The sequence below is a fragment of the Pseudorasbora parva genome, chromosome 2 (assembly GCF_024679245.1).
Source record: "Pseudorasbora parva isolate DD20220531a chromosome 2, ASM2467924v1, whole genome shotgun sequence".
NCBI lineage: Eukaryota > Metazoa > Chordata > Actinopteri > Cypriniformes > Gobionidae > Pseudorasbora > Pseudorasbora parva.
The window spans coordinates 21107871-21130037 of NC_090173.1; the positions used below are offsets into that span (position 1 = coordinate 21107871).

Below are 22167 nucleotides of genomic sequence, written 5' to 3' on the forward strand. Positions count from 1 at the left end.
TAAAAGTATTAACCAGACAAAAGTTATTTGACGTTCGCTGCAGTCTGGGTTTATCTTAAACTGTAGCTTTAGTGCATTAGCCACATTTCCTGAGACACTACAATAGGCTACTAAAAATTAACTAATAGGGGCTGTTTTCATGTACAAAATGTAATATTTAAAAGTTAAACGCATATAAAAAAGACAAGATGTTAACAATGTCAAGATTAATATTTGTGTAGCCTGCCTGACAGTATTTTCACTAACACGTCATGTCTCTGGCACATACTACGGTATTTTAAAAAGCATATATGCAGTAGTCATAGTCTAAATTTAATTTACAGAGCAATCCCTGCAAAGTTTCTAGGTTAACTATAGAAAAGACTAGGATCAGTGCATGTAACACTCAAAAGACTCACAACGGGGGGCATGGCATCACGATGGTGGCTCTCTATCGTGATGTTGGTTAGACATCACGATAGATGATGGTCTACACGCTGCTTGGCATTAGGCGTTGAGTGGAAAGCCATTAAGTCCGCCATGGAGGCTGCAGAGAGGGCCTCCAGATGGCTGTGGCTTTAGAGGAGCGATCTGTGGGCCAGTGCTGCTGAGACACAAGCCAGGGTCTGATCAACCATGGCTGGATCACATGGGTGGGGGTGTATGATGTTGAAGGACTCAAAATGCCCAACAACCTTGACCTCACTTAAGATGTGTCCCAGCCAAGCCTGCAGCACCCCCCTCAGAAACTGAAGCCTCCACGCCTCGATCGCCCCCTGGTGGCCGCTTCCAGTATCACCGCACCTCTGTGTTTTCTAATGGACGCGAGGCAAACTAAACAATAAAATAACACTTCAACTATTTTTTCCCCAAAGTTAGTTTATGTCACTGTATGCAGTTATCCTCACGATAATTTCATTTCAAGTGTTCGTTTTTAAAATAAGTTTAGTTTTAGTTAGTTATTTGATGCTATAAAACGGGTGTGTGACGTCATGATTGACAGCTGAGATCGACATCTTCTCTGAGTGAAGTTGTCACTGAGGCAATAACAGACTTTTTCGGGATTTTTGGAAGCAGATTGGAGCTTTAGCTTTAATTTCTACATTTCCATAACTGTTTATTTCACACCAACATAATTAATTGAAAGTGAAAGTGTGGGCGGGCTTTTGATATCGCGACTGTACTTCCTGCTCTCTACTGCGCGACTCTGGTCCCCAAAGCACTACTGCGCAGGATCGGTCCCAAGATGTCAGCGCCGTGCAGGCCGCCTGAAAGCTTCAACTCTGTTCAGCGGAAACAGATGATGTCGCGTCATCCATATTTTTTTGCGGTCTATGGTCCCAGCACATCCTAGAATGTATCTTTGATGTAGGTATGCGAATTGAGATGAGCAGAATTATGGGATTGGTTTGCAACAACTGTTTTCAAACTTTTTTCTGATTAACTATATGCATGTTATTAAAAAAACAAATGTATTAAAACAAAAATTTGATTAAACAGAAGATAATTAGAGAAACCACTAAGAAATAGCTTCATACACTGTTTCTATGGTATCATTGTTGATGGTTGAAAAGTGTTGACAGTCTAGTGCCAAGCGAGATGCTGATATCAGCAGACACTGGGTTCAAATTGGATCACAGATGCTGGAAGATATTATGGGACCAGTATGAAGCATTACATAAACCTACTAAATGGGAAGAGTTCCCTCATTTGAACTCTCTGCTTCTGCTTTTCTGGTTTTCATTTCTTTTTCTTTTTAAGATGATTCTAAGAAGAGATCTGAAGCAAGTGTTTGGTGGTTACACTATTGACACGCCTCCTTAAAGGGCCAGTCACACAATCGACATTTAAACATTTTACAAAACATGAATTGACATATTTTTTAGTAGGTGCTGTGTGCATGCTTTAATAAATATTTTTTTCTGATTCATTGTTTGCATGCAAATCAATTGCACCCTACAATATAAAAGACTTTCAGTTCTGTACAACTATTATAGGAGTACAAAACCCATAATGGTCCATGCAACAGAGTTAAGAATATTTTTAAAGGCTGATAAATTACCTTTTTCATATTCAGATCTTTTAAGTGTATAAAAGAGTTTTAAACTGTGCATCCTGTGTGAGTCAAGTTTAGTGTTAAAGCCTCAGTTATGTGTGAACAAGACGCTTAACATGACTCAGACACACCACCAACCTAGAATGACACTATTCAAACTTCTCACCTGTTTAAACTTGACACATCACCAACCTAGAATGATGCTACTCAAGCTTCTCACCTGGCTAAAGCGACATCTTCTAAAAAAGTCCCAAATTACAGACACGAATGCCAAATATCGAAAATTCTGCTTGCACGACATCTTATCTATGCCCATCTCTCAGCTATGAGATGTTCCTTGACCTTAAATAAATATAATTTATTCATTCTTCTTAAAGAGACTAGGTGAAAGAGAACATTTACAAAAGGAAAAGAGTGAAAGATTTGTTGAGTTATTCGGTCTGAGTTACTTTGAAGTTCTGACCTCAAAGTGAGCTTGTTCAAACTCGGATCACTGTGTGGGTGAGACCTCTGGGCACTTGTCTTCTCATAATTAAGCATTCGAATCATCATGCAACTATCGTTTAATTTTAACTGACTTAAAACAAATCAAACATCTCCAGCCAACACAAGATGGAAACCTTTTTGCCAAAATCGAGTGCGTAGGCACCATCAGAACAGTGATGATTTAATAGTGATGATTCTGACAGTTAAGCAGAAAAGTCATAGGTTTGAGATGAATGGGCCAACCTTTCATGCTCTGTGTAACCACAATGCAAAGGAAGCGAGTTCGACGCTATCTTATGTTTACCAAACCAAATCAGCATCTTAGACAGGATGAGAGAAACTAGCAATACCTGCTAAGTTTAACCACAAGGCAACTACATTTTACACAGATTCACTAAAGGATGAGAACCGTGAGCCAGGTGCGGGACAAAACTTGTGCTTAAAAAAAAAAAAAAACCTCACACAGGCCACAAACCAAAAAGATCCACTAACAGAACTGCAAATGAACAACAGATTATTAACTAGGACTGGAGAGTGTGAGTGGTTCTTACGTGGCATGATTCCCTGGCTAACCAGTTCTTCTCGAGTCCGTCTCTGCTGAAGTTTGAGTTGGAGCACTAGAAGAAAACAGAAATACAAAGATGAAGACATTTAGGGTTAACTCATTTCATGAATTATTGCTATGTAATGTTGCACTGTAACACAATGAAAAGATTTAGATTTAGCATTAATATTCAGATAAGCAGCATCAACTGTTCGTCAAAAGTGCACAAATACAAAACTATATATATACACACACACACAAAAAATGAAACATTTCATAGAGTGCAAGCCTGGTAAAAAAAAAAAAAGTTAAAAGAATGCTAGTAAGATGCTAACAGGCAGGTCTCGTGCAATAACATTGACGAACATTTGAATCTCTCAAAACAGAAACGCATCTGTACTGAAAAAAAGTTTCCCTGTACAAAAATTATTCGATGTAGTTCACTACTGTTACAATGCCTCAATATTTGCATGTTCAGGAGACAGCACGCTATAAACGTAAGGAAATACAGATCATGACAGAAGACATAAGTTGATAAAATACCCGGCGAGCAGCTCGATCCGTCTCCTTCATCCTCCCCTCAAACAAGCTCTTCCTGACAGCCGGCAGAGAGCTTATCAGTCAGAGGAGAGAGTACAGACTACAACATACTTCCTCTTCCTGTTTCTACATTCAATTAAAAACAGAAGCAACTGTGTGAGATGTTTCCACGGCTTACCACAGGAAGAAAGACTTGTCAATTCCATGAAACTGACTTGAAGAGTGTTTGAATCTGCATTGAGATTAAACTTGTATTTAAATAATCCTGGCACATCTACATGAATAATACAATATAGATGGTAGCGTTGGGGACATTTATACTTCAAACAAACATGTTCACAGGTTATCTGGCTTTGGACTGAAACCTCAAAGATACAGTCACAACAACAAAAAATTGCTTGATCGAGAGATTTACCAGTAAAGCCACAATACATGAGGTAAAATCAGGAGACGGCACAAGGTTCTAGCTCTTTGGCTCATATTTGGATTATCCAAAGTTCATCAACAACATTAAAGTATCACCATCATCCGAACTACAAATGTCCACCGTTGCAAATCCTCCAAAAAGAAAAAGAAAGTCAAGCATTCATTTCCTTCAATAGGAGAAACACCAACAGCGGTGCAATAAAAAAAATGTTTGCTGTGCGGTTTTATCGGATCTCAGGTGAATAAAAACTTAAAGCATCAGAGTTTGTCATTATAACCCCTGCAGGTTTCAAACATCTGTGAGAACGCATATACAAGTTGTTCATATAATAAATCTGCAACTAAACACCACCTCTCTGTTAGATTAATAACATGATACGAGGCTAAATCGAGCCATCTAGCGCTGTGGTTTTGGTTCTCGCATCTGACATTTTGTCACATTTGCTCCCTGGTGTCATCATTAACCATGTGGTGTAGAGTGAACACATGCATGAATCTAGATGTTAGCGGAACTACAGTCAGAGCTGCTAAACAGAAGACAAAACGAGATAGACATTCAGTCTGCAATATATGATAGATACAAAATATTTAATAAATATAATTTAGCATTTTTATAAAAGGGTTGGTTCACCCAAAAATTAAAATTATAGTCATTAATTCTCAACTAACTCAACTTATGTTGTTCCAAACACTTCGTTCATCTTCGAAACACAAGTCAAAATATATTCAAATCGAATCTGATTGTAATCTGAAATTATAATCATTCTAGTGTTGTTACGCAGCACGTCCGAGCATCCTCAAGAATCAATGAGGTTCATTCTCGTGTTACGCAGCACGTTCGAGCATCCTCAAGAACCAATGAGGTTCATTCTCGTGTTACGCAGCACGTTCGAGCATCCTCAAGAACCAATGAGGTTCATTCTCATGTTACGCAGCACGTTCGAGCATCCTCAAGAACCAATGAGGTTCATTCTCATGTTAAGCAGCACGTTCGAGCATCCTCAAGAACCAATGAGGTTCATTCTCATGTTACGCAGCACGTTCGAGCATCCTCAAGAACCAATGAGGTTCATTCTCATGTTAAGCAGCACGTTCGAGCATCCTCAAGAACCAATGAGGTTCATTCTCGTGTTACGCAGCACGTTCGAGCATCCTCAAGAACCAATGAGGTTCATTCTCGTGTTACGCAGCATGTTCGAGCATCCTCAAGAACCAATGAGGTTCATTCTCGTGTTACGCAGCACATTCGAGCATCCTCAAGAACACCAATGAGGTTCATTCTCGTGTTACGCAGCACGTTCGAGCATCCTCAAGAACCAATGAGGTTCCACAAGAACTAATGATATTAATTCTCGTGTTATGCAGCACGTTTGAGCTTCCGGAGAACAAATGAGGTTCATTCTCATGTTATGCAGCACGTTTGAGCTTCCTCAAGAACCAATGAGGTTCATTCTCGTGTTACGCAGCGCGTTTGAGCTTCAGCGAGAACCAATGAGGTTCATCCTCGTTTTACGCTGAGTTTCCTCAAGAACCAATGAGGTTCATTCTTGTGTTACGCAGAGTTTCCTCAAGAACCAATGAGGTTCATTCTCGTGTTACGCTGAGTTTCCTCAAGAACCAATGAGGTTCATCCTCGTGTTACGCTGAGTTTCCTCAAGAACCAATGAGGTTCATTCTTGTGTTACGCAGAGTTTCCTCAAGAACCAATGAGGTTCATTCTCGTGTTACGCTGAGTTTCCTCAAGAACCAATGAGGTTCATTCGTGTGTTACGCTGAGTTTCCTCATGAACCAATGAGGTTCATTCGTGTGTTACGCTAAGTTTCCTCATGAACCAATGAGGTTCATTCTCGTGTTACGCTGAGTTTCCTCAAGAACCAATGAGGTTCATTCTCCTGTTACGCAGCATGTTTGAGTTTCCTCAAGAAACAATGAGGTTGGTTCTCATGCATCAAGCAAGAACTTGCATTTCTGTTTACTATATTTGAGTGCTCTTTGTTCACTGTTTACATGCAAATGTTTTCAGTAATTGTTCAGTACATAAACACACAATTACCATTGGTAACAAGGAGTGTAACAAAATCCTCTTATCAATCATTTGACAGCCATAAAAGATGACATGTAGACATGAAGACATGTTTTTTTTTGTTTTTGTTTTTTTTAACATTGCTGCTGTTGTTGAGGTCACAACCTGTCAGTACGGTTAGATTTAATAACCAAGCGCCGATAGCACCTGTTTTTGTTGTGGAATAGAGCCAGTGACACACCTGTTGCACAGCTAAATTGTGACCTGGCGTTTGGTCATCACAACAGCTGTTGGACTTCTGAATTTTGATCTGGCATGAGGTCATTAAATATACCCGGGAGGTGAAATCGAGAAGGCTGACAGGGGACGTGTGCAAACGTTTCAGGAGGACAACGGTGCTAACAGACATTAAACCTCAACGTTGTGAGTTAATGATTGTCACACCCACCGTAAGCAAGAGAATTGAGGCCTGTGACTCATAATCACAGTATTAGGGATCTAAAGTTAGTCTGGCAAGATTGTGTGTGTATGAGGTGTCGTGTGTGTAAATTTCTTCAGTGTCAGAGCCGTTTGCGCACAAAATGCAGCAAAAAAAAAAAAACGCTCACGTCATCCGTGTTGCTGTGGAAAATAAAAATCAACACCAGAGACCCAAAGAGTGTGAAAATGAGGAGAATAAAGGCATGCAGGTTTTAAACTAGGCTGCACAAGCCCAACACCCTAAAATGATTCTCTATTGTGGGTTTGTAGTTTCTTCTAATCCCATGTTGACGATGCTTCTAAATAACCCATGGCATTTACTTATAGTTTAACACAGTTTAACAGTTAAGATATTTTCAGGCATTCATCCGTAATAGTGTACTTTGTTCTTGCACAACCATATACAAGATATCATTTATTTATTTTGAAGAATCAGAATCAAGGATTCAAAAAAAAGGTAGAATATAAACCGATCTAACCGAGTTGCAAATCTCACAGTTAAGTTCACAATGCAAGACTTATGGTTGCCGTTTGGAATCTCTCTGTCCTTCTCTGTACCTTTTTCTCCATATGCTTCTATTTGTGTCCTGACAGTTATTCTGCACCTGACACTCAATCTGTGTTGCAGGCTGCTGATCTGCCGTGGAGTTATTGGGGATATCATTGTAAATTACGCCTCACGTCTCAAATTGCAACCTGCAGGACACCTAAATGTGCTGTTAAGGCATGTGCATGTGTGTGTGTGTGTGTGTGTGTGAGTTGAGCTGATGCTTCTTCATCCTGGATTGAGGGAAATGTCACAACTCTGGTTCCCTCATCACCCACGGCATGCCAAGCACAGCACGCACTCTCACACAAACACGTGCATAGAGCTCAGTGGATCACGCCTGCGTTTACATGTCTCACTAATAAAATATTCAACAATACACCATCACGGCTCACATTTGATCTAATTAGATCTGACTGCTAATCCACAGCCAATTTATAAACTACTTGATGCACGCATTCAGTAGCTAACAAACAACTAATAATGTGTTTGTTTTTAGACATTTTTAAAGCATTTTTAACTACAGATTGATGGCTGTAAAACAGTCTTAGAAGGAGCATACTGTTTTTGGACAGATTTGCTATAACTGCATAGTTTGTAGATCGTATCAGACTAGAAACGTCGTCTATGCAAGTACAGGACGTGCGCACGTGGCCAAAAAACGGTCAAGCTATTGTATTAGTCTGAAAGTAACAAACCTCAGTACACCAGGGGGCAATAGAGCTACTTTCAACCTTCTGTGCCATTAAATAAGGGGTTATTATTATTCATGCTCTAAAGATATACCAATTTTCTTAGCAATATTCTGTATAAACTGTTGCTCTATTATGATGGTAGCTGACTTGAAAGAGAAAAATTACATTTACCCTATAAAAGCAAGATTTTTAACTGTACGTACATAGTTCTATTTAAAATCTTTTTTCATCTAAAATATTTATGCGAGTAAAATTAATGTAATTCTGATGTTGAAAAGAATGTGTAATTTTAATAAATTTAGACTGTTGTGGGCAAACGTGTGTTTTAAGTTCAAAGGAATTTAATTAAATCCATTGAAGTCAATTTAAAAATACTGTTAATTCTCATATTTTTGCCCGTATATATCACCCACCTGACAAATATTATAAGCCCAATTGCTTAAAACAGTAAAAGCACCCCACATTTCATGTCAGTTGTACAAGGTTGATCTATGTGACAAAGTTGAATAGAGTTAGGGCCCTAATCAAACACTCGCTAAAGGCTTTAAGTGTGTTTGCTGGTCTGAATGCATACATGCAACACGACTCCACACCTTGTCTCAGACTCAGGCAGGCACGCCGCTCACGGTCCAATCGGACAGCTTTTTTCCTCATGACGCGGCTGACTGGAGCGGATCCAAAAGGGGCGGAGCTGGTGTGGAGCCAAAAGCTGGTGTCCAGCATGGTGGTCATGTTTTCAAAAGTTAAATGAATCTTTCTACGGCAAAAAGAAGTGATTCACTGCTTTTCCTTTGAAGAGACGTTCAAGTTTTTGAATCAACTTCATTCAGCCTTTGCGTCTTTCATCTCGTCTGTTTCAGTCATTCACCTAGAACACCCGAGCTCTTGATCTGCTCACAGGAATCCGGATGAGGAAAAAAAGAGATTAGAAGAGGATGGAAAAGAAAGAAATGGAGAGATATTTGATGAGAAGAAAGAGCCACATCAAAGATCCAGAGCTCCTGTTGTTGCAGAAGCAGCATGGAGACTGAAGTTATCCGCAGGGAAAGGTGTGTGTGTGTGAGTGTGTGACAGCACTACCACACAACCGCAGCTGTTCCTCAAGTCATTCAGTCCACACACACACGCACATTTGTGCTGAGTAGTGTGTGTTTTATTAAAGCAGCCCACTCCACACTCACTGACCTCTCTCTGCTGACAGAATGGCACACAGATATGTACGTTCACAGAAGTGTGTTTCTCAGTATGGATATATGGCTGGAATGAAAATCAGAGAAAAACATGACTTCCTAAAAAATGTGCAGACTTTCTGGCGGCTGTACAGAGAACGTCAAAATTGTCTGGTGCAGCTTTTTAAGGCTGCAGAATTTATGGAAATGCATCTTAAGTCTGACAGCCACACCTCGCCATTAAGGTGTAAAATCGCTCTGTTCGGCAGTGTTTTAGGAGCCATTTTTAGCCAACGTGGCACAGACTCTTTCCTGAACCGCATGTGATTTTACACGCCAAAGTGTGAGGGTGTAAAATATCCCTGGGGGTGACGAATCAAGAAAAATGCATGTGCTTTATAGATAAACTAGAAACTTAAGAAAATGTGATGGTTTAAAGGTAAAAAAAAAAATCTCAAACTGCATTAGAAAAATGCAAATGTGTGTGTAAACACAGCCCTGTCTGCTACATCCTGAGGGACAAAAGGAGTCTCTCATCAGTGTTTATACTGTTAAAGTCACCATGAAATCACAATTTTAAAAATCTTGTTTTTTTATGGAATACTACAGTATTTATTTGAAAATTAGTTTTAAATTATTTATTAAATTATTATTATTTTTAAATTATATATATATTATCATTATATATCTTGGTGATCTTGTCATCTGTATGCAAAATTTAGTACACCGCTGTCGTGTAAACATACCTTGAAGGCACACTCACACCAAGAACGATAACGCAAACGAAAGATAACTGTATATTAGCGGATAAATTGAGCCAGGATCACCAAGATATCCCGGCGTAATCCCTTATCCTAGTTTTGTGCAATAGGCCCCAGGACTTATCCGTGAAAGGTATTTTGCTATATATGCACAGTAAGGTGAATTTTACATTTTCTGACGTATCAGTGGAGATGAGAAACTTTTAGAAAACAATTGTGTGGAGGGAGAGCCCTTTGAAACAAACACTCAAATCTATCCGGATTAATGTAGACGTAGCCTATTAAAAATGGTTTTCGTTCATTTAAATAAAGCTAAAATGAAATAAAAATGAAAAACTAACCGAATCTAACCAAAATAGAGGTCCAAAACATAATCTGGTGTGAGAAATCAACCCTGCAATGTGACCAAAAAAACATACAGAAGCCTCCAAAAAAGGATTTACCTGCTGAAAGTTACACTTATACAATAAATGACTTTGGATAAGATAAAATATAAAAGCATCCAAATATTCATTTCAGGTTGATTGTATAAACACAGAACGCACGCCAACTATGCCCTCTGAAAGACATATTTATTGCGGAAACAATTGTATTTATTATTAGAAAAGTACACATTAAGCAACTTATTTCCAGTTCCTGTACAGAGACTGTGAGTGACAAAGTAGACAGAGTAGACCGCATGTCTGCAGCCAGACCCTTCTTGCTTGGGCCGATCCATTAGCCTGAACGAGGCACTTAAAATCGGGTCACTCAGGGTTGGTTAAAAGCATCTGCTAAATGACTACTCGCTTGCCAGACTGTGCACGTACAGGGGTTGGACAATGAAAATGAAACACCTGGTTTTAGACCACAATCATTTATTAGTATAGTGTTGGACCTCCTTTTGCGGCTAATACAGAATCAGTTTGCCCTTGGAAATACAGATACAAGTCCTTCACAGTTGCTAGAGGGATTTTAAGCCATTCCTCTGCTCTTACTGATGAAATGTGCAGTCAGTGAAGATTTACCACCAGGACGTGCATATATAGACATGAAACCTCCAATATTATATTGGCCAGTGTTTCAGTTTCATTGTCCAACACCTGTAGTATAAATGATTGCAGGCTGTCCAATACTTTTCCAGGGAAATAAATAAATTGACCATAGTGCTGATAAGATCCACTGGGTGGCAGTAGCGACACCTCACAGATAACAGTTCATGCACCCAGATTTGCACCTGAACATATTAAAAGATTGTGGGATGCGAGTGTGGGTGTTTACAAAGACAAGTAATGCAAAATAAACCTAAACCATTATTAGCCAGAGGCCGGTCACCATATGCTACAGATGTCAGTGCTATGAGGCAAAGCACGGTAAATAAGCTTAGCCATGTATGAGCATGTCACGTTTCTGCCATGTGCATGTATGCAGAACATAACATTATGTTATTGTCCAATTGTGCACATCAGTGAGAGTGCATTATTTGTCCCGTTTATGATTTGGTTAACAATTTACAATAACGTTTCATTAGTTAACACAATAAAGGGTTAGTTCACATAAAAAAAATATTCTGTCATAATTTTATCACCCTCATGTCGTTTCAAACCTGTAAGACTTTTATTCATCTTTAGAACAAAAATTAAGATTTTTTTAAATTAAAATCTGAGTGACTTCTGTCCCTCCATTAACAGTCTGCACAACTATCCCTTTGACACAAAAGTTCAAAAAGAAATCGTAAAACTAAAAGATCGTCATTGTGCGGTTAAGTCCAAATTTTCTGAAGTGTCACAATTGCTTTATATGATGAACAGAATAGGCTTTTATTCACATACAGGTGCTGGTCATATAATTAAAATATCATCCTAAAAAGTTGATTTATTTCACTAATTCCATTGAAAAAGTGAACTTTGTATATTATATTCATTCATTACACACAGACTGATATATTTCAAATGTTCATTTCTTTTAATTTTGATGATTATAACTGACAACAAAGGAAAATACCAAATTCAGTATCTCAGAAAATTTGAATTTTACTTTGGACCAATACAAAGAAAGGATTTTTAGAAATATTGGCCACCTGAAAAGTATGAACATGAAAAGTATGAGCATGTGCAGCACTCAATACTTAGTTGGGGCTCCTTTTGCCTGAATTACTGCAGTAATGGCATAAAGTTGATCAATCTGTGGCACAACTCAGGTTTTATGAGAGCCCAGGTTGCTCTGATAGTGGCCTTCAGCTCTTCTGCATTGTTGGGTCTGGTATATCACATATTTCTCTTCATAATATACCATAGATTTTCTATGGGGCAAAGGTCAGGCGAGTTTGCTGGCCAATTAAGAACAGGGATACCATGGTCCTTAAACCAGGTATTGGTTGCTTTGGCACTGTGTGCAGGTGCCAAGTCCTGTTGGAAAACTAAATCTGCATCTCCATAAAGTTGGTCAGCAGCAGAAAGCTTAAAGTGCTCTAAAACTTCCTGGTATACGCGTTGACCTTGGACCTCAGAAAACACAGTGGACCAACACCAGCAGATGGCATGGCACCCCAAACCATCACTGACTGTGGAAACTTTACACTGGACCTCAAGCAACGTGGATTGTGTGCCTCTCCTCTCTTCCTCCAGACTCTGGGAACCTGATTTCCAAAGGAAATGCAAATTTTTTTTTCATCAGAGAACATACCTTTGGACCATTAAGCAGTCCTTTTTGTCTTTAGTCCAGGCGAGACGCTTCTGATGCTGTCTGTTGTTCAAGAGTAGCTCGACACGAGTGCGACAGCTGAAACCAGTCACCCAGCCTCTTTTGCAATGACCTTTTGTGTCTTGCCCTCCTTGTGCAAGGTGTCATTGGTCATCTTTTGGACAACTGTCAAGTCAGCAGTCTTCCCCATGATTTTGTAGCCTACATAACTAGACTGAGAGACCATTTAAAGATCTTTGCAGGTGTTTTGAGTAGGGATGTTAACCGATGACCGTTTGACCAATGGTTGACCGTATCAACGTTAACCGATCAAATTTGTCGGTTGTCGGTAAAAAAAAAAAGTGATCTCTATATTAGGCTATTATAGACAGTGGACTAAACGCTACTACAGTTAGCCATCTCATTCCACAGCGTTTGGGTTTGCGCATTTACAAGGTTTGCAAAAAGTAAACAGGCTAAAACACTCGAGGTTAGAGCCAGGGCAGATGACAGTATGAAGCGTGCATTCCGCATAAGATGGGCTTACATTTGGAAATATATTACATCTACATTTCAGTGGTAACACATAAGGTGTTGATCATCATCTTTCTTTATTATTGTTATTATTTAGCACTACTAAAAAAAACATTTGAAATATATCAGTCTGTGTGTAATAAATGAATATAATATACAAGTTTCACTTTTTGAATTAAATTAGTGAAATAACTCAACTTTTTGATGAAATTCTAATTATATGACCAGCACCTGTAAATTCATCAACGCACACATGTATTTGTGGTAAACGGAAGCTCAAGCATGTTTGCTTGACGAACAAGAACCATTTAAGTTTATTCTCATGATACGAAGCATGTTTGAGCTTCTGTTTATGTTCTTCGATTAATGATTACATGCAAATAAAAGCATAAATTCAATCATATAAAGTGATTGTGTCTTTTCAGAAAATGTGGACTAAACCACTCGACTCATGGATTAGTTTTACAATCTCTTTATGAACTTTTGAAGCATCAAAGTGGTAGTGTCACACCATGTCAATGGAGGGACAGAAATCTCTCAGATTTCCTCAAAAAGATCTTCATTTGTGCTCCAAATATGAATGAAGGTCTTATGGGTTTGGGACAACATGAGGGGGGAGTAAATTATGACAAAATTTTGGATTAACTATCTCTTTAACTAACAGTGGGAAATACATTGATACAGAAACTTTGTTAACATTAGTTAATAAAAATACAACTGTTTATTGTTAGATTATGTTAGCTCCATTAAAAAATATTAACAGATACAACATTTGGTTTGAATAATGTATTAGTAAATGTTGAAAATAGCATTAACTGATATTAATAAATGCTTTCGAAGTTTTGGTTGCACCTTATATTACAGTATGTGTACTCACAGAGTACTTACCTGCAAAAATACTAGGTATTACCTTATATTATATTCTAAATTACTTACACAAACAAACTTAGTGTTTTCTTTATTTTTTTATATGTTTTTAGTAACATATGTTGTACATACACATTGTAGATATGGCAGTTTGGGGTTTGAGTGTGTGCAGTTTACGCTGTAGAACAAAACGTCAAGGTATCGTCAAGTTCTGTTTACCAAAGGCTTTATATTACTCATAACTTGAAAACCCCTATTAGAAAACCCCACAGGAAAATCTCAAAAGAACCAGAATTAGACCTCCGGGTTGTACCCTTATACTTGCTACCACACTAATTATTCAAGTTTCTGTGTTTTTAGATTTAATAATTAAATGCAATTGTTTTGACATTATAATAAGCTCACCATTCTTTCTCTCATGAATAGGAAGCAAGTTGGGGGCGGGCTGAAGAGACAGTTCTTGCAGCTCATTAGTTACGGCTTCACTCTGTGGACTGGAGGCGGAGCCTGTGGGAAGAGCAGGGGTGGTGACACAGGGACTTGACTCCTCCCCCATAGTCGCCATGGTCAAAAACAGCCCTAAAGGCAAAAAAAGAGAACTCATTATTAAAAGTAATTATATTAGTCAATCACAGTTAACCGTAGGTCCTTTTAAAAATTATAATTTCTGACAACAGTTTTGCAGAATATGTACAAGGATATTTTCGAGGGAAAAAATTACAACATTGTGAACATGACCTTTAGTTACATAAAGAAAAGAGGCATTCATCTTGGAGAGAATGTGTGTGTGTATTGAAGAGATACATGATCTCACTGCAACAGGAAAAAAACAGTGGTAACACAAACTCTGCTACAAGCATTTTAAGCAGATGACAAACACCATCACCATGGTAACATGTTATAATACTTCACATGCAGAAAGCAGCATCTGTGCAGTGAAAGGTTGCGAAGGTATCCGGCACACATAAACACATGCCATCATCCCAACACTGAGTCAGAAATTCTGTCATGGCCACATTTGCTAATCACTTTTTCCAACTATTCACTTCCAATGTTAAAAAGCTTGGAAGACAATTTGAAAATTGAGATCATGTCTGCTCTGACCTACACATATTCTTCGTCATGGTGAAATGTCCCAGCAGACCTAAAGAGCTCATCTTACACTTTTTATTACAGAACCTGAAAGATGGTGCTGAATGTTAAAAAAGTTTTTAAACAATTTAAAAGTTAAATGTGCATATAAGGAACAGCTGGGGGACCAATTTGCAACTTCAATTGGCAACATGATTGGGTATAAAAAGAGCCTCTCGGAGTGATAGTGTTTCTCAGAAGTCAAGATGGGCAGAGGATCACCAATTTCCCCAATGCTGCAGAAAATAGTGGAGCAATATCTGAACAATCTGTAATCTGGAACAATCAGAATCTGGAACAATCTCTGTGCATAAGGGTCAAGGCCGGAAAAACATACTGGATGCCCATGATCTTCGGGCCCTTAGGCAGCACTACATCACGGGAATGCTACTGTAATGGAAATCACAACATGGGCTCAGGAATACTTCCAGAATACATTGTCGGTGAAAACAATCCACCGTGCCATTTGCCGTTGCTGGCTAAAACTCTATAGGTCAAAAAAGAAGACATATTTAAACATGATACAGAAGCACAGGCGTTTTTTCTGGGCCAAGGCTCATTTAAAATGGACTGTGGCAAAGTGGAAAACTGTTCTGTGGTCAGACAAATCAAAATTTGAAATTCTTTTTGGAAAACTGGGATGCCATGTCATCCGGACTAAAGAGGACAAAGACAACCCAAGTTGTTATCAGCGCTCAGTTCAGAAGCCTAAATCTCTGATGGTATGGGGTTGCATGAGTGTGTGTGGCATGGGCAGCTTACACATCTGGAAAGGCACCATCAATGCTGAAATGTATATCCAAGTTCTAGAACAACATATGCTCCCATCCAGACGTTGTCTCTTTCAGGGGAGACCTTGCATTTTCCAACATGACAATCCCAGACCACATACTGCATCAGTTACAACATCATGGCTGCGTAGAAGTAGGACTGGGTACTGAAATGGCCAGCCTGCAGTCCAGATCTTTCACCCATAGAAAACATTTGGTGCATCATAAAGAGGAAGATGCAACAAAGAAGACCTAAGACAGTTGAGCAACTAAAGCCTGTATTAGACAAGAATGGGACAACATTCCTTTTCCTAAACTTGAGCAACTTGTCTCCTCAGTCCCCAGACGTTTGCAGACTGTTATAAAAAGAAGAGGGGATGCCACACAGTGGTAAAAATGGTCTTCTCCCAACTTTAATGAGATGCTTTGATGCCATGAAATTTAAAAGCAACTTATTTTCCCCTTAAAATTGTATATATATTTTTTCAGCTTAAACATTTGATAAGCCATCTACGTTGTATTCTGAATAAAATATTGAAATTTGAAACTCACATTAATGAATACTGGTTTTCATTCACAACTGTTTTGGAATCGGGTTTGTATGACGTATGAATTTCAGAATGCCAGAAACACCAAGAACATAAAAAAATTAGAATTTTAGAATATCTGCAACATCTTGAACATTAGAAGTTTTTTTTATTATTAAATATTTTAAATCTACAACTTTTAAAATGTTAAAAAAACATCAGTTCAAAAAAGCAATGTACATTTCAAAAAGTCTTCTATGCTACAGAATTGTGTACAACATTTTGGATCTGTGGAATATTGAAATGTCCTGGATAAATCTCCTGTAATTGTTACAAGAATGATCTGGATAATTTGAAATATTCTACTCATTATGACTGAGTTTTTAACATCCATAAAGCATTTAACTCACCCCTCTGAAAGAACGATGATACTGTAATAACATTTCTCAGTAAAATGGAGTCTGCTTCCATCAGAACTGATCTCAAGTTACAAACTCCCCCCTATCAGAAAAAAAGATCATTGTCAGATCCTATTGCCTTGATTTGAATAATAGGCAAATATCATTGTTAATTCAGCTAGTTTACTGGGAAGTTGCAAGCATCAACAAAGCTGCAAGTGCAAACTCAAGCGAGAGCCATATAAAGTAGTTCAGTTTATTTACTTGATGAAGCACAGTTCATTTTTGAGCAAGAAATATATTTTTATTTATTAGTTTGAGCTAAATTAGGTGAATTTTTTTTTAAATAAATGAATGTTTCTGTTCTCATCAAAAACAATGACATGAATCACAAACGAGAACGAGTCAATTTCATTGAGGTAGTAAGACTTCTCACTGAGCTCTTGATGATTGACTTGATGGTTTTATTTGTCCTGTTAATCTGAGAAAAGCTTTTTTTTTTTTTTCTTATTTGGTGGAACAGAAAAAAGATCATATAGATCAGACTATTCCTCCACACAGAGGGTTAGCAGAAAATGAAGAACTTTGTTGCAGAACAAGTGTCAGGTGCTTTCAGAGACGCATTTCTCTCTACAGGGTTCGAGTACAGAGATAAAGAGAGAAGAAGAAGATAACAGCTTAGTCATGTGCCGAGTGAGTCACACACACACACACACACACACACACACACACACACACACACTTCGTTCCCATCAGGCCATCTGAGCAAAACAGTGCTGCTGGAATCTATCGCCATGGTGATGCTTGATGTCACAATAGGAAAACGTGACTGACAGGAGCATTGCATTCTGTTTACATCTCAGATTTTCAGCACTGCAGTAACATTTCTTTGCAAAGTCGTTTGTTTTTCTGTAATGTTTTTTTCTTCCCCTTTGTTGGTTCGCAAAACATTTCTGTGAAGTAATACTAAAAATATGAGTGGGAGTATTTGTGGTAAAAGAAATGTGCTGAGGGCGACAATGATCACAGGGAAGTGTTGGGAAAAGGGAATGCAAGACACCAGATGTACTGTTTGGGCCAGACTTTATGGCTATATAGATATAGATAGAGATGTATAGAGATTTACATACACATATAGCACCAAATCAGCATTTTAGAATGATTTCTGAAGGCTCATGAGACACTGAAGACCGGCGTAATAATGCTGAAAATACAGCTTTACCAGAACAGAAATAATGGATGGATGGATGGATGGACGGACGGACGGACGGACGGACGGACGGATGGATGGATTGGCTTGGCTTGGATGGTTGGATGAATAGATTGGATGGACAGACAGACAGACTGGACCGATGGATTGATGGCCAATGGATGGACTGATTGGATTGGGTGGATGGATGGACTGATTGGATTGGGTGGATGGATGGATGGGTGGATGGATGGATGGATGGATGGTTGGATGGATGGATGGATGGATGGATGGATGGATGGATGGATGGATGGATGGATGGATGGATGGATGGATGGATGGATGGATGGATGGATGGATGGACGGATGGATTGGCTTGGATGGTTGGATGAATAGATTGGATGGACAGACAGACAGACTGGACCGATGGATTGATGGCCAATGGATGGACTGATTGGATTGGGTGGGTGGATGGATGGATGGATGGATGGATGGGTGGATGGATGGATGGATGGATGGATGGATGGATGGATGGATGGATGGATGGATGGATGTACTGGATTGGCTTAGATGGACAGATGATTAGATTGGATGGACAGACAGACAGACTGGATAGATGGATACATGGACAGGATGGATAGATTGATTGGATTGGGTGGATGGATGGACAAACGGACTGGATTGGGATTGACTGGACAGACGGATGGAGGGAAGGAAGGACACACTACTATCGGACAGACGGACACACCAATATGGATAGATGGACGAATTAACTTTAAAACATGCTCTCTGACATTATGACTGCTGAACACACATGCTAATTAGAATATACACTTCCACGAAATGTATATGATTTATTGATCTTTATGGGAAACTGATGCTCAGCTGCTGGGAACATTGCACTTACTGACATCACTAATCGTACATCACTTTAAAGATTACTGCTCACCCTATTCAGAAGTTACAGTCTTTCCGATACACTGTTTTATTACCTCTCAGCAAAAAGACCAATTCAATCGAGAGTACACAAACAAGTTCTGGGAGTTTGGGCTACTTTTATGGGTGAAGAATGGAATCAGGATATGACTTAAACCCAAGACTATAGGCTCCAGCATGAGCAAGGTTTCCCTCAGGTCGTTGAATTGTAAAACTGTGGTCAAGTTTCTTATTTTGTCTTTCGTGGTAAGGCCATTTGCTTTTATCTGGATCAGAATGCAAAACACCACTCACTCCGGGATGAACTGTCCCTCTACAAATGCTCTCTGGCGTTATGATCGGCATTAACAGCAGGCTGGTGGATGGTTGTTTCTTCTGTTTACCAAGCTAAACAAGTGGGACATGGACAAGTCGACTTTTTAATACTACACACACCACCCAAAAGATGAGGTCACTGAATCAGGATATCATGCCATGTGCATGTCTCTGTGAAGTGGCAGCTGGCTAATCCATGTACTACACGGCCAACAGTACTTAAGTGGCCCACCTTTCCTGTTGACTTCTCAGTATTTTTCTTTCTTTCTTTCTGAGATACATCAGATTACAAAAGCAAAATGTGTTGTGTATGGCGTTTCAAATTGACCCTTACTAATAGGCTATATGGCTAGCTACCGACTGGGTTCGATTCTGATTTACAAGCATGTGATTCCATTTAATTCAGTTCCAATTTAGTTTAAATTCAATTCAAAATTGATTATTTGGATGTTTATCAAGGTACAGTGCATCTGTGCATGTCAACTTTTCTCAAGGAAAACATTATCTGTCAACTAAAGCTGTAAACTATGCATGGAACCCTGCCAACTAGTACAGATTATTAAAAGGTAAAATTAAATTATTTGAGCACAAACATTTCAATTATACAATAAAGAAGTTTTTTTAAAATATATTATAACCCTAATAACCCATTAAATTACAGAACTAGCTTCTACTTTTTCAGAAATACAAACCTTTTGAGAGTGTGGCCGTCATATGTTGAAGAACAGGTTAAGTAAAATATAATGAATATGCAACAGTGCAGTCTAAAGTTAACTAAAAACAATGGTCACAAAAAATCTGAGGTAAATGTAATGTTACGTGACATTGTTTGCAAGCTGTTTTATAACATCTTTCCATGGCTGAAACTGATTACGAGACACGATATGGATTGGGGTTTTACAGTTTCAACATACCTTATGTTCTGACGTTCATTAATCTTTATTTCATGCTAACTGTATAACTAGTAGCAATGTGAAAGATATGATCAGTTCACAACACATGCTGTTTGAACTGAGACGCTACAGCAATCAGTTGTGCCATAATAAAGAGTGGCAAAGGGGCATTTATTGTTTGAATTTCATTAATAACACTGACATCATTTGGAAGCTGAGAGTTTGTTTCATATCAAAGCACAAAGCTTATTGCGATTTATTGGAAGGGAGGCATTACAAAGTTTTGCTCACTCATCAACAAAAAAAGCAACATACACTAAAAGATAATTTCTTGGGATTTAATACTCAATATTGATACATCAAATTGAGAATTGAGCCAAATTAACCCACCTATACTACCAACCATAGTGGACATTACTTATTCACACGTGACAGTGTGAAGTAATGTCCACTATGGTCCAAATATGATATATATACAGCTCTGGGAAAAATTAAGAGACCACTTAACATTGAGAAATCCATGTATAATCTATATTATATATATATATATATATATATATATATATATATATATATATATATATATATATATATATATATATATATATATATATATATATATATATATATATATATATATATATATATAAATATATATAAAAGATTTAAAGATATGCTAAATAAGAGTTTCTGAGAAGTGAAGAGAATGAGCTTTGGGAAATGCAGAACAGCAGCAAAATAAACACAAGGAGCTGTGAGGGGGAAATACCCAGAGGTGTTACGTGTAGGTGCCTGTGATTCAGTTACCGGATTTATTCCCTGTTTAAAAGAGTCCGGAGTAATTCCATGTCAGATGTGAGCTGCCACCAACTAAAAGAATTAAAAATAGGAAAAGAAAGAGCAAAAGATTAGCTAATAAAAACATGGCCACGCTTTAGTATAGTTTAGAGTCCAATTCTCACTATTTTAATAAATATTTAAGAAATACATATTTTGGATTTCTTTTCTTTTTTTAACAAAAAAAAAATATTTTTTATTTACATACAAAAAAAACAGCAAATTAAACCGCTTTAAATGTAACTATATACATTTCACAAACCTTTTCTGCAACACAAATGCGCACATGTAAAAAAGCAAACCAGTCCTGACTGGTTTGTACTTAATCAACAAATTCTCACTGAGGTTTTTCCACAAAACCTTGTCTGTGTTAGCAAGCTAGATAACATTGCTGCTGCAAAGTCTGCTGATTTGTCAAAAAGATAATGTGAAATACATAAGAGAAAGCAAGATATTGGTCTAAAAATCTATCTAAATTATAAAAAATAACAGTTTCCACACCACAACTATAATGATAACAGCCAAAACATATCATTGGAATCACTTTCAGATTTACATTTCCCCAGCTGATGAACGATAAAAACATTGACCACCAATCAGAATCAATCCTGTTTTGAAGAGCTCAAGCATTTAAAGTGCTAAAACTGCCGCATATAATCTAGTTAAAGTTATCATTTTAGTTATCATTCTTGGTGTAAACGTGCCGGCCCTCTGCCCCCCGAGCCTCATTCTCATGGTTGAGCCCTAAACCATATATACACAAAGTGTGTGCTGTAGGCCTATATTATAACATATAAGCTTTTGTTGTATAGAGGCATGTTCTGAGTCTAATAAAAGCTCAACGGATGCCACAGAAAATCATTTAGACTTATTCCTCAGAACAGACACGGTCCGCGCAAAGATTCAGACTGAAATCCACACACCAGAAATAAGGCGGTAACCCATAAACAGAAGTCTATCCACCTAGAACCGCAATTAGACAGTCGTACATCTCAAATAACTTTTATTTTAGCAGAAAACTCTATATACTTTATCAAAAGTAGTACAAGCTACACATATCTGCTGCTGATAAAGCTGAACTTAAACACTCCTTCAAACCTAAGCTGCAGATAAAAAGTACAAACTTAAAACAGGCAGGCATAAGAGAGAGACACATTACAGAAATAAGTGAGGACTGAGGAGTGTCGTTTTTATCATTTTAAGCTGGTTTGTCTTAAAGTTTCACTAGTGTGAAATGAAACAGAAATTAGAGTTCCTTTTGCCCCATTTTATTTAGTCACTATGAATCATCAACTGACCTAGTTTATATGCACACAATGTGTGAAGGAAGAAGCCTGTTGATTATAAACTGTTGTGGTATTATTAAATATAATGTTGAATATTGTATATTCTGGTTTCCAAC

General features: G+C 38.1%; 1 protein-coding gene across 6 annotated transcripts in view; it reads right to left on the reverse strand.

Moving 5' to 3' along the window:
- The window catches only part of mrtfaa (myocardin related transcription factor Aa), a 51010-nt gene that overhangs the window by 27832 nt on the left and 1011 nt on the right, over positions 1-22167 (reverse strand). For 3 of the 6 annotated variants that reach the window (XM_067459530.1, XM_067459555.1, XM_067459520.1), the window contains exons 2-5: positions 20736-20798; positions 16608-16698; positions 14175-14348; positions 3073-3138 (exon numbers count right to left, since the gene is read on the reverse strand). In XM_067459530.1, coding sequence (XP_067315631.1) covers positions 3073-3138; positions 14175-14348; positions 16608-16668 — 301 coding nt within the window. In that variant the 5' untranslated portion in view covers positions 16669-16698; positions 20736-20798. Of the gene's footprint in view, positions 1-3072; positions 3139-3608; positions 3682-14174; positions 14349-16607; positions 16699-20735; positions 20799-22167 lie in introns of those variants that run through there. The other 3 variants (XM_067459538.1, XM_067459547.1, XM_067459563.1) reach the window with 3 other exon arrangements.